The 15205-nt window shown below is 42.3% G+C and overlaps 1 protein-coding gene across 2 annotated transcripts in view; it reads right to left on the reverse strand.

Moving 5' to 3' along the window:
* KDM5C (lysine demethylase 5C) overlaps positions 1–15205 on the reverse strand; it is a gene marked incomplete at its 5' end in the record, with an annotated part of 2556543 nt that overhangs the window by 391387 nt on the left and 2149951 nt on the right. Inside the window, 1 exon segment of one of the 2 annotated variants that reach the window (XM_044060501.1) lies at positions 205–256. Within the exon segment in view, the coding sequence (XP_043916436.1) occupies positions 205–256 (52 nt within the window). 2 annotated transcript variants of the gene reach the window in all.

Below are 15205 nucleotides of genomic sequence, written 5' to 3' on the forward strand. Positions count from 1 at the left end.
GGTAGCAGACTTGCTCCACCACAAAAATGACAGTTACGAATGGCAGACCTTTGGCATGCAGAATTGTCTTAAATGTAAGAAGTACAAAATAACTGCAAAAAATTATGAAATTAAATATTACAATCCAGTACCCTGGTAGTGAAGAATGTACAAGAAATTAGGATGATACTAGACATCTAACACAATAAAAGAAATCTACTACACCTGAAAGTGTTGCAATGACATCCTCTACTGTGCCTTCACCTTCTGCAGAGCCCTGAAAAGAAAAAAAAAAAGGATTCAAGCATTATTTACTGCTTAAAGTGTTCTGAGAACAGCAGGTATAGGAAGGTTTGGAGGGATGTCTACAAAGAAAAAAATATATGCAGGTTAACATAGTAAAAAGGTACCTGCCTTAAATGAAAATTATGTACTTAACGATGACAGATCTGTGTTGCTTGCTTTGATCTTTCCTCAATGGATGGGTCTGTGGATTGGACTTCGGCTCCAACTTTGACCACTCGAGTTTGGATCCAAAGCTCAGGCTTCTTCTGTTACCTGCAGTCTTCTCCTAACCTTTAAGTTACCTGAGATTGAGTTTGCCCAAGGACTCGCTAATGGACAAAGGACCTCTCCTAAGACACCAGAATTCACAGATTTAGTATATTAGCTTGTATTTTGCTCTGGAGCTTGAAAAGCATATAAGAGAGACCCAGGAAAAGGTAATACGGTCATATCAGAAATAAGTAATAACAGTAAGAACATGGGTAGAAGGAAGGAGGGTGGTAAGTTGAGGAAGGATGAAAGCGGACAACACAAATCTATCATTATGATAATTACATAACTTTTGTATCCGATGTTGTCACTTCTGTCCATTCCTCAATGAATGAGACAGAGTCCCTACTTAATGAATACCCTGGAACGTCTCATAGAAGGATATTCTGGAGGATGGCTGAACCAAAAGTAGATGCATCTCTAGAGTATAAATCTAATTTGTAATGAGAAATGAAAGTATGTACACTGTTCCAAGTGGCTGCAGCACAAATATCATCAGTGGAACCTCTTGAAAAGAAGGTAGAAGTAGCAACAGAGCTAGTTGAAAGAGCTTTGATGGGTTTTGGTAAAGTCAACCCCTTTTCTCTGTACACACATGATATGCAGTCAGACAACCATATAGAAACAGTCACTTTCACAGACTCCTTTGTCCTAGTTTTGCTGTTGAGAAAGAAAAACAGATCATCAGATTTTCTAATTTACTCTGTGAGGTGAAGGTAGAAACCATGTAGGTCCAATAAATGCAACATGTACTCCCCCTGCTGGCAAAATTAGGGAAGAAAACATAATTCAGTAAGGTCATCACAGCTACCTTTGGAATAAAAAACATGTTATTTCACAGGGATACACTATCCTAATGAAAGATTAGGAAAGGAAGTTTGCAAGACAAGGTTTGCAATTCCAATAGTCTCCGATCTAAAGCAACTGCCACCAAAAATAAAGCTTGCCAAGACAGAAAATTTGAGGTCCATCTTGGATATGGGTTCAAAATGAGGTCTAGGTAAGCCTGTTGCATAATGGTGATGTCCAAATGAAGAGCAGGATCCCATCAGGAGAGGTCAGAGAAGAAAAGTACCCTGAACCGATAGATGATGGATTCTCTCAGATTTTACACTGAGCTAATCGAAGGAAGGACACTCAGCAAACTCGGAGCTATAATATATAACATTAAGTATCCTGTTTTTTGTTTATTTTGTTCTTTATTTCTTTGTTATTTATAGCACTTTGTGTACTGTGTATTTTTCTAGCTAGTTTCACTGTGTGTGAGGTATTAACTGGAAATTGTCCACTTTTATTAAGCATCTGTTGGGTTGTTTGTTTCTGATAACTTGTTGCAGTTAAACTCTTTTTCTAGAGGCTCCTTTAGCAGTTTAAAACTTTCATTTAAAGGCTCACTGCTGCTTTTCGGCTGTGAGAAACATTTCTGCAGTTTGTTTCTAAGTAGTGGGGATATCTGTAGCATTTCCATATTCAGGCTTGTATTTGGGCCTAGTGTTTGTGGAGGCTGTGTGTCTGAGCACATATTCAGGGACATCTTGGTTTAGCCAAAGCCATCAGGCATTTCAGTGAGAGAGAATTGTTTGAGGTCACTGGCTGACTGAGGTCACCTGGACTACAGCTTAGACTAAAGCACCTCATTGGTTCTTTTGAGATTTCTTTCTTAAAAGCTGTCTCAGGTTTCAACTTTCTGTTACCTAACAAGCTCAGTTGTGAGTGTTCTGCCATTTTACACTGAGCTAATCGAAGGAAGGACACTCAGCAAACTCGGAGCTATAATATATAGCATTAAGTATCCTGTTTTTTTGTTTATTTTGTTCTTTATTTCTTTATTTATAGCACTTTGTGTACTGTGTATTTTTCTAGCTAGTTTCACTGTGTGTGAGGTATTAACTGGAAATTGTCCACTTTTATTAAGCATCTGTTGGGTTGTTTGTTTCTGATAACTTGTTGCAGTTAAACTCTTTTTTCTAGAGGCTCCTTTAGCTGTTTAAAACTTTCATTTAAAGGCTCACTGCTGCTTTTCAGCTGTGAGAAACATTTCTGCAGTTTGTTTCCCACCCTCCCTCCCTGTTGGTATTTTATAGTTGGTGGCTTTGCAGTTGCCCGCCCCTAGTGTAAATTAGATCTGGGACCCTCCTCCCAGTCTAGTGTCATTACCTCATTCTACCCAATACTGGGAGAACATTTGAGAAGGCCAATCAGCTTAGTTTCTGCTACTCCTTTCTCTCTTTCCACTAAAAAAAACTTTTTCTAAGCTTGTTTCCTGCCTTTACTGTGGGTAGTCTAGCCTGGATATAGATTTGCTGTGTCCAGGACTATTTGTAGGCTTCTAGAGCCCAAGCCTTTGTGTGTTGAAAGGAAGCCTTCTAGCTTAATTTCGTTGCTTAGAACTAGCCAGTTTTTTTGTTTCAGCACTTGTTCAGAACTTATTGTAAGCACCAAATAAGCTACAAATTACTACAGCACTCAACTTTCCTCACTGTCTAGAGGAAAACAGTTTGAGTACTTAACAAATAAGCACCTATCCAGGCATGTCTAAGGGTCAGCCCCCGGTGTTTTCTCCTGTCTACCTGATGAATCTGGGCATCTTGGGGCAATGCAGTAATTGCCTCATGTACACAGACAACCCTCTCCACCTACCACCCAACACTACAACCTGTGAGAGATGCACTTATATAGCCAAACTGGAAGCAAAGCTTTCTTCACCCAAGACTGGACTAGACAGTCAAGAGGAGAAGGAAAACACTTGCACCACACCACACTCAGCACATAGTCCCTCAAAACCTATACCACCAAAACACACACAGAAACACAAAACACACACCTACATTCACGGAGGCTCTCAGTAAAAACCTGCCCAAGCAACAGGGACCTCCAAAGCAGAAGCACAAGCAACCTCCACCCTCCAACACAACTCAAATGACACATAGCCCACAAACTCAGTGTGCCACTCAACCACAGCCCATAAGGCATAACAATGTACCCAACACTCTAGTCATAGGTGACTCTATAGTCAGGCACACTGATGTTCCACTCACCAGGCTAAACAAGGAGAAAATTACTGTCAGCTGCCTGTCGGGTGCCAGGATCTGCCACATAACACATGCACTCAGGTCACTCCACAAGTACAAATATGACTCTGTCATTGTCCATGTTGGTGTGAATGACCTGAGATGTACCTCCTTGAACTACATGAAAAGGGACATGCAGGAGCTGACCAATCTTGTAGCCCAGGCAGGTATGACCCTAGCCCTGAGTAGCATCCTGCCATCACCCAGAATGATACCACAGTACAAGGACAAAATGATTGACTTCAACAATTGGCTAAGCTTCTGGTGTCATTCTAAGGGGATCCAGTATCTGTCTGCCTGGGATGACATGATCGACAAGCCATGATGCATTGGCAGAGATGGCCTGCACCTGTCGCCCCTGGGATTCCAGATACTGGCTAAGGCTCTAGCCACCCGTATAGTGCCTTTTTTAGGCAAGGTTCAAATGACAAATTCACCACCCTAACAGGTACAGGCAAGAAGAAACTGAGGGTATTGCTACTCAATGCTAGAAGTTTAAACCTCAAAATGCACTCTCTCGAGGCACTCCTTAAAATGGAGAACATCGACATCTGTGCAGTGACAGAGATCTGGTTCAAGGCTCCAGACAGTACCACTGCATTATCAGGCTATAATTCATACCACACCTTTCGGCCACCTAACCTGGACCGAAACACTAAAGATGGAGGCGTGTCCATATTCATTAAGAATATCCACACCTCCAGGCTAGTTGCTCAGCATAATGCATCCGAGATTATGCAAGTGCAACTAACTCTGGGCAAGACCGCAATCCAAATTGTAGCTTGCTACAGATCCCCCACCATGCCCCAGGATTCCCACTCCTCATTTCTTAATACACTGGAAAATATTAGGGTACAACCTAACACCCTAATAATGGGCGATTTCAACTACCCCACCATTAACTGGGAAAACTACTCATGTACCAACTCTTGTGCTCAACGTTTTCTGGAATTCATAAATTCCAATGCCATGGATCAACTTATCCACACCCCCACCAGGGGCAGCAATATCCTAGACCTGGTTATTACCAACATGGGCAACCGGTGCTCCACACCAGAGGTCAATTCCTCGTTGGTCAGGTCCGACCATAAGCTAATCACCCTAGACATCCACATCCTTCCCCACCCCCCATTAGGGAAACCACAGTAAAAAATTTCTCCAAAGCCAACTTCACGCTTCTTAAGACAGAAGTATCAAACTTCACGACACCCATGCTGATGGACAATAGAGGTATGACTGCTGAATCCTACACAAATGCACTTTATAAGCACTTACATTAGTGCATGGATCATGCAATCCCTAACAGAACCAAGATGCTATCCTCCAAAAAAAGGAAGCCAATCTGGTGGTCCCCTGCCATAAACAAACTCTACAACAGAAGAAAGAAACTGTTGCAAAAAAGAGTAAAATCCCATGATTGGAGAAACTCCCTGGTCAGCTTCAGTAAGAAGCTGAGATCCCTCATAAAATCCTCCAAAGCTAGTTATGAAAACAAAATCGCCACTGTCTCTAAAGACAACCACAAAGCATTCTATAGCTATGTCAAGAATCTCAATGGCAACACTCAGATCTGCTCTGAGTTACAGCACAATGGCACTAAATATACAGAACCAACGGATATTGCCAACATCCTGGCAGATAGGTTCAGTGCTAACTTTACCCCTCTGTCATCCCCTAAAGGGCCCATCTCTATACCAGAAGAATGCAAAGTTCCTGTAATCACAGCTGCACAGGTAAAATGCACACTATCCAAAGCCAAGAATACAGCATCCATGGGACCTGACGACATCCCAGGCTGTGTTCTACATGAACTACAGAATGAACTGGCACCCCACCTAAGTACCATGTTCAATCATAGCCTCACCTCAGGCTATGTGCCCACTGAATGGCGCACAGCGACAGTTATCCCACTCCACAAAGGGGGAGCCACCACAGACCCCGGAAACTACCACCCAATTAGCCTAACGAGCCTGGTCTGCAAGGCTATGGAGTGTATCATCATGGAACTTATAAACAATGACATTGGTAATCTCCAAACTCAGGACCCCACCCAGTTCGAGTTTGTAAAAGGCAGATCATGTCTCCTAAACCTGATAGACTTCTTTGAAGCAGTCACCAAAGCCGTAGATGAGGGTAAGGTGGTTCACACAGCCTATCTAGATCTCGCCAAGGCTTTTGACACCATCCCCCACTCTGGAATTATAGATAAACTCACTAAACTAGGTATAAATCCCTATGTCACAAGATGGGTTGGTTGCCAACTGGCTCACTGACAGAACCCACACTGTGAAAGCAGCAAACTCCAAATCCAGCTTCAGACCAGTGACAAGTTAAGTACCACAGGGTTCAGTCCTGGGTCCTCTCCTGTTTGGTATCTACTTCTCTGAAGTACAGGCCAACATAGAAGGTCTTTGGCTAACGAAGTTCGCAGATGACTGCAAACTAGGAGCCATAATCAAAACTCCAAAAGATGTGGACATCCTACAAAAGGGCCTTGCTGAGACAGATGCCTGGTGTCAAAGCCATGGCCTCAAGCTCAATGCCAAAAAGTGCATTGTCATTCCTTTTGGTAAAAACTCAGTACCCATGAACTACCACATAGGTGGTAGTCTACTTAACACCGAAAGTGTGATAAGAGACCTTGGGACACAGGTGGACAGTAGTCTCTCCTTTGATAATCACATCGCCACAGTAGTCAGGAAATCCTTCTATGTGGCACACCTTATCACAAAAGGTTTCTCATCCAGGAAAAAAAGAGGTCATTGTTCCCCTCTACTCTTCACTCATTAGACCCATTACAGAGTACAATGCCCCTTTTGGTATGTACCTCACAAGACATCTACAACAACTGGAAAGGCCACAGAAATACCTCACAAAGAGGATTACCGGCCTCAAAGAGATGCCCTATGCAGACAGTCTCAAAAAACTGCAGCTTTACTCCACTGCATATCGCCTACTCAGAGGCGATATCTGCCTAACACACAAAGCTATGTCAAACCCAGAGCTTTTAGACATGCTCCACTTAATGAAATCCCGATCCCTACGAGCTACACACTCTAGGGACCTAAACCTAGTCACCACAATAAACAGAACATGCTGGAGGGATAGATTCCTGTCCCAGAGACTTCCCATACTCTGGAACAAACTACCTATCTATATCAAACAAAGCTCCTCATTAGCACTGCTCAAGAAAAATCTTGACGATTGGATGGGAGATAGGAAATTCACCCTGGGGATCACTTCTGTGGTTCTGCTCGACAGTGGCACAGGAAAATAATTTTCTTGGGTGGGGAAAGCCAGGGTACCTTTGGCTAGGCTTATATAGGCCCTAGGGCCAATAGCCTAGTACCTACCTATGAACCTATATGAAAACTAGAAATGGCAGCTAGCTGGACTTTAATAGTAGAGTAGTCAGCTCCAATGTGAAAAGGGGAAATCAGAAAATCTAAAACAGCTGGAAGAGGAGCCATAAAAGGATCCAAATTTTTATGGGACGCCCAAATAGAAAACTTTTCGATTTGCTTTTCTCTGTCTTTGTAGTAGATGGTCCTTGGGAAGAAGAAAGAATGTGGATTACTTGGGAGAAAAGCCTGGAACTGACCTGGGAGGCTATGGCTTGCTGCACTCGTAACACCTACATGTGTGTAGGTGTATTGTCTATAGCAGAGCTCTCAACCAATCAGGGACAAATCGCAACAGAATCAAGGACAATCAGAGACACTTTTACAGTTTTAGCACTACTAAAACGAGACATTGACAGAATATGTAAATATCAATTAAAATACACTGTATGTACTAAAAGAAGTCTATAACTCTACTATAATTATTTATTAAATGCAAATTCTCCAACAGTCATCAGTTTTAAGAGGGATTAAGAGGGACACACCTAAAATCTGAGTAAAAAAATCAGGGACATCCCTGAAAATGAGGGATAGTTTAGAGGTATTGATCTGTAACAGCAGCCTAGTGATGTCCAAGCTGCTGTGATGAGCTGCATATGTAGGGAGTAGCCTACAGAAAAGCATGCATTACAATTGGTAACAACTGCAGAAGTCCAAAGCCACTAACTTGAAGACAGGCCCAATGTCTACCACTTGACTCTCATCTCACTGAGGGGGGTTATGAGAATGTTAGGCCCACTCTGACTGGGGAACAAATGGGCTTCAGGGATCTCACCATCAGGCATGGGCATAGCACTTTCCTCTGATGCCAATGTGCCTGTATGGTCTGGCCCAGCAATGACAAGATGGTATGCTTGCTGGACCTGTTTCTTACGACCGTCTTAATGGAGGAAAGAATGGATCAACTGAGTGAAGGTAGGGAAGCCACTGGGTTGCTTAACAGTAAAAGGAGGAGAAGGGGAAAAAGCTGTGGGAGATTCTCAATGTAAATAACAGATTCTTACCATATCATCTGATCTACAAGGAACCATCCTTGATGGGCCACTATAGTTTTTATTTTTATCTATCTATATATATATCTGTCCTTTGTTGACCAGGTTAGTCCCACTGGGGTAGTGACCTCTTTTTAGTAGGGAAATCCAAGGTGGTAGTTATACTACCAGGGGAAATGTGGACCGGCTATCAGGGAACTTCCCCTATTTGTCGTCATTGTGAGTAGGCCCCATTTTGCATGAGCACTTCCTATTTCTGTTCCAGTGCAGAGGCAGCCCAAAAAAAAATAAAAACAGGGATGCAGATGGAGAGAGAAGGATATAATGGGAGTGGTGAGAGAAATGGAGTAGAAAGCCAGTATCGAGACCAGCGAATGCTTGCAGGATTATGAGGAGATGTTTCAAAGAAATCTGGTTGATGGAGATGAGTTGGCAAATAACAGATGTAACATTACAACTCTCCAGTCGGGAGGGTTGTGGGATGATTTCCTTAAAAAAAATGGTGATGCATAGTGAGCCAGAAAATGAAGGAGACATTTCCTGGGGTGATGTTATGGAGAAAATACACGAGGATGCAGACACAATCCTGTAGAGCAGTGGTGAGATAGAAAAGAAAACATATGCAGAGAAAGTAAAAGAATGCAAAAGGGGAGAAGCAGAAAAGAAAAAGGCAGAAGAAAATGAAAAATGGTAGCATGTGGTAAAGATTCAAAGTAAAGAAGACAAAGAAATGAAAAAATGTGGGACAATTTAATAGTTCATTTGGGTGTAAAAACACAAGTAGTAAAAACATTTATTCTTAGTAACAGACAGACATTTTGTGACATTATATCTGAGACTTTTTTCAATGGAACATTTTCTTGAAAAATATGAAAAAAACAAAGGATGTAACCCACGGAATCTTTGTGTGATAAAAGCATTTAACAGGGAAACAAAAAAGACAACTCGTATACAATTTTGAACAGAGGTAGACAGACACTTTGAAAGGACATTTGAAAACTTTATGAAAAGTAGTACTTGACATTGCAAAAGTTTGATAAAAGGGGTTTATGGACTGGTGGATGGAATTGTAGTATTGTGTTAAAAAGAGAAAGAAAAAATTATACATATACCAACTATTATAAATGTGGAGGGGAATAGGGCCATCATAAAATACTGTGGACAACTTAAAACATTTTTATGTGCGTGGAAAAGGAGGACATTTGATAAGTAACTGCAATAAAATATTATAAATGAAAAAAAGAAGGGAAATGGATGAAAAACAATATATAAAGCTAATGGCTGGGGGTTGGTATAACAGTTAAGGTGCTTGAATCACAGACACAAGGCACATTAAGGCAGCTAGCCTAGTGAATCTAAGGCAAAAGGAAAATTAAAATTTCAAAATGCTTTCTGTAAATGTAAACAGTAAAAAGTATTAAGATTACAGTAAGAATAGGGATTTTGGAATGGTGTAACACATGTGATGTAGATGTAATTATATTAGAAGACACAAGATATTTAACAAATCAAGAAAGATTACAAACAGAAAATCTATGAGGAGGAAAGAATCTGGAATTTTGGAAATGACAGGGGTTCCAGAATAGTCATATTCTGTAGAAATATAGTAAAAATATTAGATGCGACTTTAGTAAAAATGGAAAGATTAATCATTGTAGACTGAAAATGGAAAGAACAAATATACAGAATTATAGCATATGTTTATACTAATTGTAAAGAAAGTAAAAGCTTATTTCATCAGATTTTAGATGATGCAGTAACTAAGAATATTACAACAGAATCGAACATGTAGGTTTAGATAGTTTTTTCCTTAAATAAAATCACCACTTAAAAACTGCATTTTGTGTTTACTTAGGTTATCTTTGTCTAATATTTAAATCTGTTTGATGATCTGAAACATTTAAGTGTGACAAACAAGCAAAAAAATAAAAAATAATGAAGGGAGCAAATACTATGTTCGACAAACAAGCAACAAAATCAGAAATAATGAAGGGAGCAAATACTATGTTCTTTGTATGATCTCACCTGCAACAGGAATGCACAAAATATGGGAAGCAGGCTATTACAGCTCTCCCCAAAAGGAGAAGCAGAAATTCTACTCATGAAGGACCACTGCCCTAAAATTCCCCACCCTTGGATTGTACTGTTTACTTTCTTTACAATGTTTTGAAAAAGTGTGAACTGATGACCAGGTGTCCATCTCACAAACTGGGCTGATACCGGTCTTAAAATTAAAAGGCAACTGCAGCAGATGCCCCCCACTCGCACCTTTTTTGTCATAGCAGAAGATTACACAATTTACTAACTCACTTGGAGGGCATCTGTTTGGCAAATGGTTTACCATCCTCAATCAATACAAAGGCCATTTGGATTTCAGTCCCATTCAAATATTAACACAACTGCCTGTGGGCAGCCAACAATTTCAGGATCCCTTCCCCTTTGTTCTGAGTTGTGAAAAGAATACTGGGAGAGGAACAGTCTGGTTAAGTGACATTTCTGAAACTACTTTTGACACAAAGGCAGTAGTCATCCCGAGGACGACCCCTGTAACTGTGAGATATTCTGAACACGTTTTGATAACAGGGCTTGCATTTTTCAGATTCTCTTTGCAGACAAGACCACCACCAAGAACAAGATTTTCCAATATAAAAATCTGAATGGCACCAAAGCTGCTGGCTTAAACTTGCCCAAAGTCTTAAGAATTAAACTGAAGTCGAAGACAGACAAATAGCAATTCTTAGTGGTGAAAGTTGAAAACTCCTCAACATCTGCTTGACTGGCATATCGGCTGCTGTAGGTATTTCCAGTGAAAAGCATGCAGATGTGACTAAACATGAAATACTACTGAGGACTAAAACAAACTGTTCTGTTGAGGTGTGAACGGTATTAGAAATGAGGCACCTCTGCTTTTAACGCGTGGAAATGGAAAAGCTTTTCCATTCTGCTTGGTCTTCTGGCTGGCTTCAAAACAGTCAGCATCTCCCAACAGTAGTAGTGTTGGACAAGAGCAAGACTCAGTTCTTCCAAACCATCCGCCTGAGCCCCTTAAGGTTGGGATGCACCATGGCTTTGAAACACACACAGCAAATCAATCCTATAGGATGGAAAATAAGGTGGAAATCAGTGCTACTGGGCCACAAGAGGCTGCTCCCATGTACCTTCTCCACCACACTAAGATTCAGGAGTGGTAGTGGAATGGCACACAGAAATGTCATCATTGGAAAGAAAAGGCTTTCATCCTCCAAGTTCTGCCACAGGTCCAAGAATAGGAGGCAAAACAGATATAATTCTAAGAAAAGCAAGAACAAGCGGGGAAGAAGGATGACAGAATACTGCAACATGGAAGAGAAGGACATCTATGGTTATGGTAAGATTTTGCACAACTATTCTATGTCCTTCTTTTCCCATGTTGCAGTATAACATGAGGGAGGGTACCAAAGCTCATGGAAGAGAAAGGGAGGTTGGTGCAGAAGTAGTCTCCATGAATCCATGCAGGACTGCCCTGGCAAAGCCTGCTCTGGATCTAGAGACAGTATCCAGCTTGAAATGTTTGGTGAAGGTGTGGAAAAAAAACAGCATATAGCTGCTTCCAGAACACAGGCAGTGTCCAAAGCTTTGGAGTTTGCCCCAGAGGAAGCTACAGCCCTAGTGGAATGAGCATTTACTGAGGAATAGAGCATCTTTCCATGGAACGCATAGCAGAAGGAAATGGCCTTAAGAGATCCACGTGGAAATTGTTTAAAAACAGGTTCTCCCAGTGCCCTATGATGAAAGGAAACAAACCGTTGCTCCGAATTCCTAATGGACAACTCCTTGTCTAGGTAAAAGCCAAATGTCTATGCACATCCAAGGTATGTAGCATCCCTTCACTAGAATTTTGAGGAGGAAGAAAGAAATTAGGTACATGAACAGACTGGTTAAGGGACAAGTCATTAACCATTTTAGGTATGAAGGAGGGGTTAGCACGGAGACAGACCCTATCTTTATGGAAGAGCAAAAAAGGTTGACAAGCCATTAAGGCTTGAGGTTCAGAAGCTCTTCTTGCAGAGGTGATTCCTACCAGGAAAATAGTCTTCCATGTGCAAACCTTCAAAGAAGCGAAGACTGCAGGCTCAAAAGAGGCCCGAGTAACTTTTCCAGTACAAAATTCAAATCTCAGAGAGGGTGAACAGGTTTCCTGGAAGGTCTGATTTGAAGGAAGCTTTTAAGAAAAAGTTTAACTTCTAACCTAGAAACTAAAGGAGGAGACAGAGGTAGACATGCAGAAATGGTGGACGGGGGGGCTTTAACAGAAGAGTAATCCAATCCAGCCGTAAGCAGCTCACACAAATAAGAACGAACTAGAGGGATGTCCACTGAAAATGGATCTAGCCATTTCTTCAGACACCAGATGGAGAAGCTCTTCCATTTGGACAAACAGGATCTCCTACTGTCGGGTTTCCTGGGCTCCTGCAGGACTAGAAACATGTCCTCAGAGAAAAGGTGTTGGAAAAGGATCAGAAGTCTATCATCCACAAAGGTTCAGAGTTAAGTGTGGATGGATAAGAGATACCTTGTCTTGTGTGAGAAGGTCCACCTTATGACAACTGCCCTTGACTAACTGCAGAAGAAGAGGGAACCAGTGCTATTTTGGCTGAAAGGGGGTCACCAACAAGTTTTTGGTTTGTCCTGCTGTGTTTTCAGCAGAACTTTATGAATGCGTGGGAAGGGGAGGGGGGATGCATAAAGAAATATCCCCTTCCATGAGAATGATAGGGTGTCCACCTTCCATACCAGAGGATCTGGGTGTCTGGCACAACATTTTGAAAGTTATCTGTTCAAGGTGGAGGCAATGAGATCTACTTGAGGAGTACCTCACAGGTGGAGAATGTCTATAAACACATCCCTGTGAAGTATCCATTTGTGGGCTTGTGTCATGGACCTGCTGAGACCATCTGTCAGAACATTCTGAGGTGAGGGAATGTAAACAGCTAGTAATGTGACTTTTGCTCGAGAAGCAATCTCCCAGGCCTGAAGGATCATCCTACAGAGCAGGTAAGACTTTGTGACCCCCTGCTTGTTCACACACCAAAAGACTGCAGTATTGTCTGTGAACACTTTCAGGGGTACTGGGTGGAGAAAAAACTTGAAAGCTTGCAGCACTAGAATCAATGCCCTCATCTCTTTGATGTTGATGTGTTGTTTCCTGATGAAGGGAGACCAAAGGCCTCGGACTTTTAAATGTCCCAGTGTTGCTCTCCACCCTGTGTCTGAAGCATCTGTAAATAGCTCCTGTACAGGATGAGGGGCCTGTACACGAACACCTGGATTCGAAGAAATTTGTTGACACCACCGAAAAGTGGGAGAACAAACTCCAGAGGATGAGCATGCTGGCACCAATGTGTTTTCAGATACCACTGGAATTTTCACATGTGAGGTCAGGCTAAGGATAATATGAGAATTACAGATGCCATGAACCCTAACATGCAGAGAAACTCTCTGGCTGACATTCTTTGATGCCATGAACCCTAACATGCAGAGAAACACACTGGCTGACATTCCTGTTTGAGGGAGCAACTGTTGGAACTAGGTCAGAAGAGACTGCATTTTTGTGGAGGGAGGAAAGCCATCAGAAGGTCTGCCCCTTTTCTGTAGCCCAGGAAAACCTGATCCTGAGAAGGGCTGAGAGAAGACTTGCTATAGCTGACAGTGAACCCCAGGTCTTGGAGCAGTGACATTGTGGTTTGGAGGTTCTGTTGCAGAATGTCTGGATGATTTGCTTGATTAGCAGGTCACCTAGGTAAGAGTAAATCAGAATTCCTTGAAGTCTGCAAAAGGCAAAGACAGGATCCAAATATTTTATAAGTTCGTAGGCAGGTAACTAGGCTATCTGCCCGAGGGCATTTATAAGCCTAGCCAGAGTGTGTCAGCTTTCACCAGCCAATTGACTAATTAACTGAGCCTCTGTCAAGAAGAGCCAATGAAGTGATCCCAGGGGTGTATTTTCTGTTACCCATCCACTCGTCAAGGTTTCTCTTGAAGAGTGTTAGTGAGGGGCTCTGCCCAACGTAGTTAGGAATTTTATTCCAAAGCATGGGGAGTCTCTGTGGCAGGAATCTATCCCTCCAGCATGGTCTACATATTGTTATGGCGAAGTTTAGCTCACTAGAGCTCGCAGCGACTTGGATTTCTTTAGGTGGAGCATGTCCATCAATTCTGAGTTGGACATGGCTTTGTACGTCAGGCAGAGATCACCTCTGAGTAAGCGATATGCCACTGAGTACAGCTGGAGTTTTTCCAGTCGGGCTACATAGGACATATGTTTGAGGCCAGTAATCCTCTTGGTGAGGTACGTCTGTGGTCTTTCCAGCTGCTGGAAGTGTCTTGTGAGGTACATCCCAAACTGGGCATTGTACTCTATGATGGGTCTGATGAGTGACGAGTAGAGGGGCACTATAACCTCTATTTCTAAACGCGAACCCTTTAGTAATTAGATGGGCTACATAGAAGGATTTCCTAACTACTTTTGCAATATGATTGTGAAAGGAGCGATTACCATCTACCTGGGTCCCCAGATCTCTTATTACCTCTTCTGTATTAAGGGGGCTGCCACCTATTTGGTAATTCATGTGTGTTTTGTTTTTCCCCAAACGGGATGACTATGCATTTTTTGGCATTTAGCTTGAGACCATGACTTTGACACCAGGTGTCCGTCTCAGTAAGGCCCTTTCAGAGAATGCCAGTGTCAGCCGGAGAGTCAATTATGGCTCCCAGTTTGCAGTCATCGGCAAACTTGGTTAGCCATAGTCCTCCTGTGTTTGCCTGTACTTCTGAGAAGTATATGCAGAACAATAGGGGTCCCAGGACTGAGCCTTGTGGGACACCACTTGTGACTGGTTTAGAGTCAGATCTGGAGCCCGCTATTCTTACTGTGTGAGTTCTGTCTGTAAGACAGTTGGTAACCCATCTCGTGACGTACGGGTTTATGTTCAGGCTGGTGAGTTTTTCCCAAGTGGGGAACGGTGTCAAGAGCCTTGGCAAGGTCAAGGTAGGCTGTGTGAACTACCTTCCCCTCATCTATGGCCTTGGTGACTGTCTCGAAGAAGTCAACCAGGTTTAGTAAGCATGATCTGCCCTTAAAGCTGAACTGTGTCGAGTTAAGTGTTTGGAGGTTCCCAATTGTCTTTGTTAATGAGTTCCATGATGATGCGCTCCATAGCCGTGCAGA

The sequence above is a fragment of the Protopterus annectens genome, chromosome 1.part0, assembly GCF_019279795.1.
Source record: "Protopterus annectens isolate FY-2018-M chromosome 1.part0, PAN1.0, whole genome shotgun sequence".
Lineage (NCBI taxonomy): Eukaryota > Metazoa > Chordata > Ceratodontiformes > Protopteridae > Protopterus > Protopterus annectens.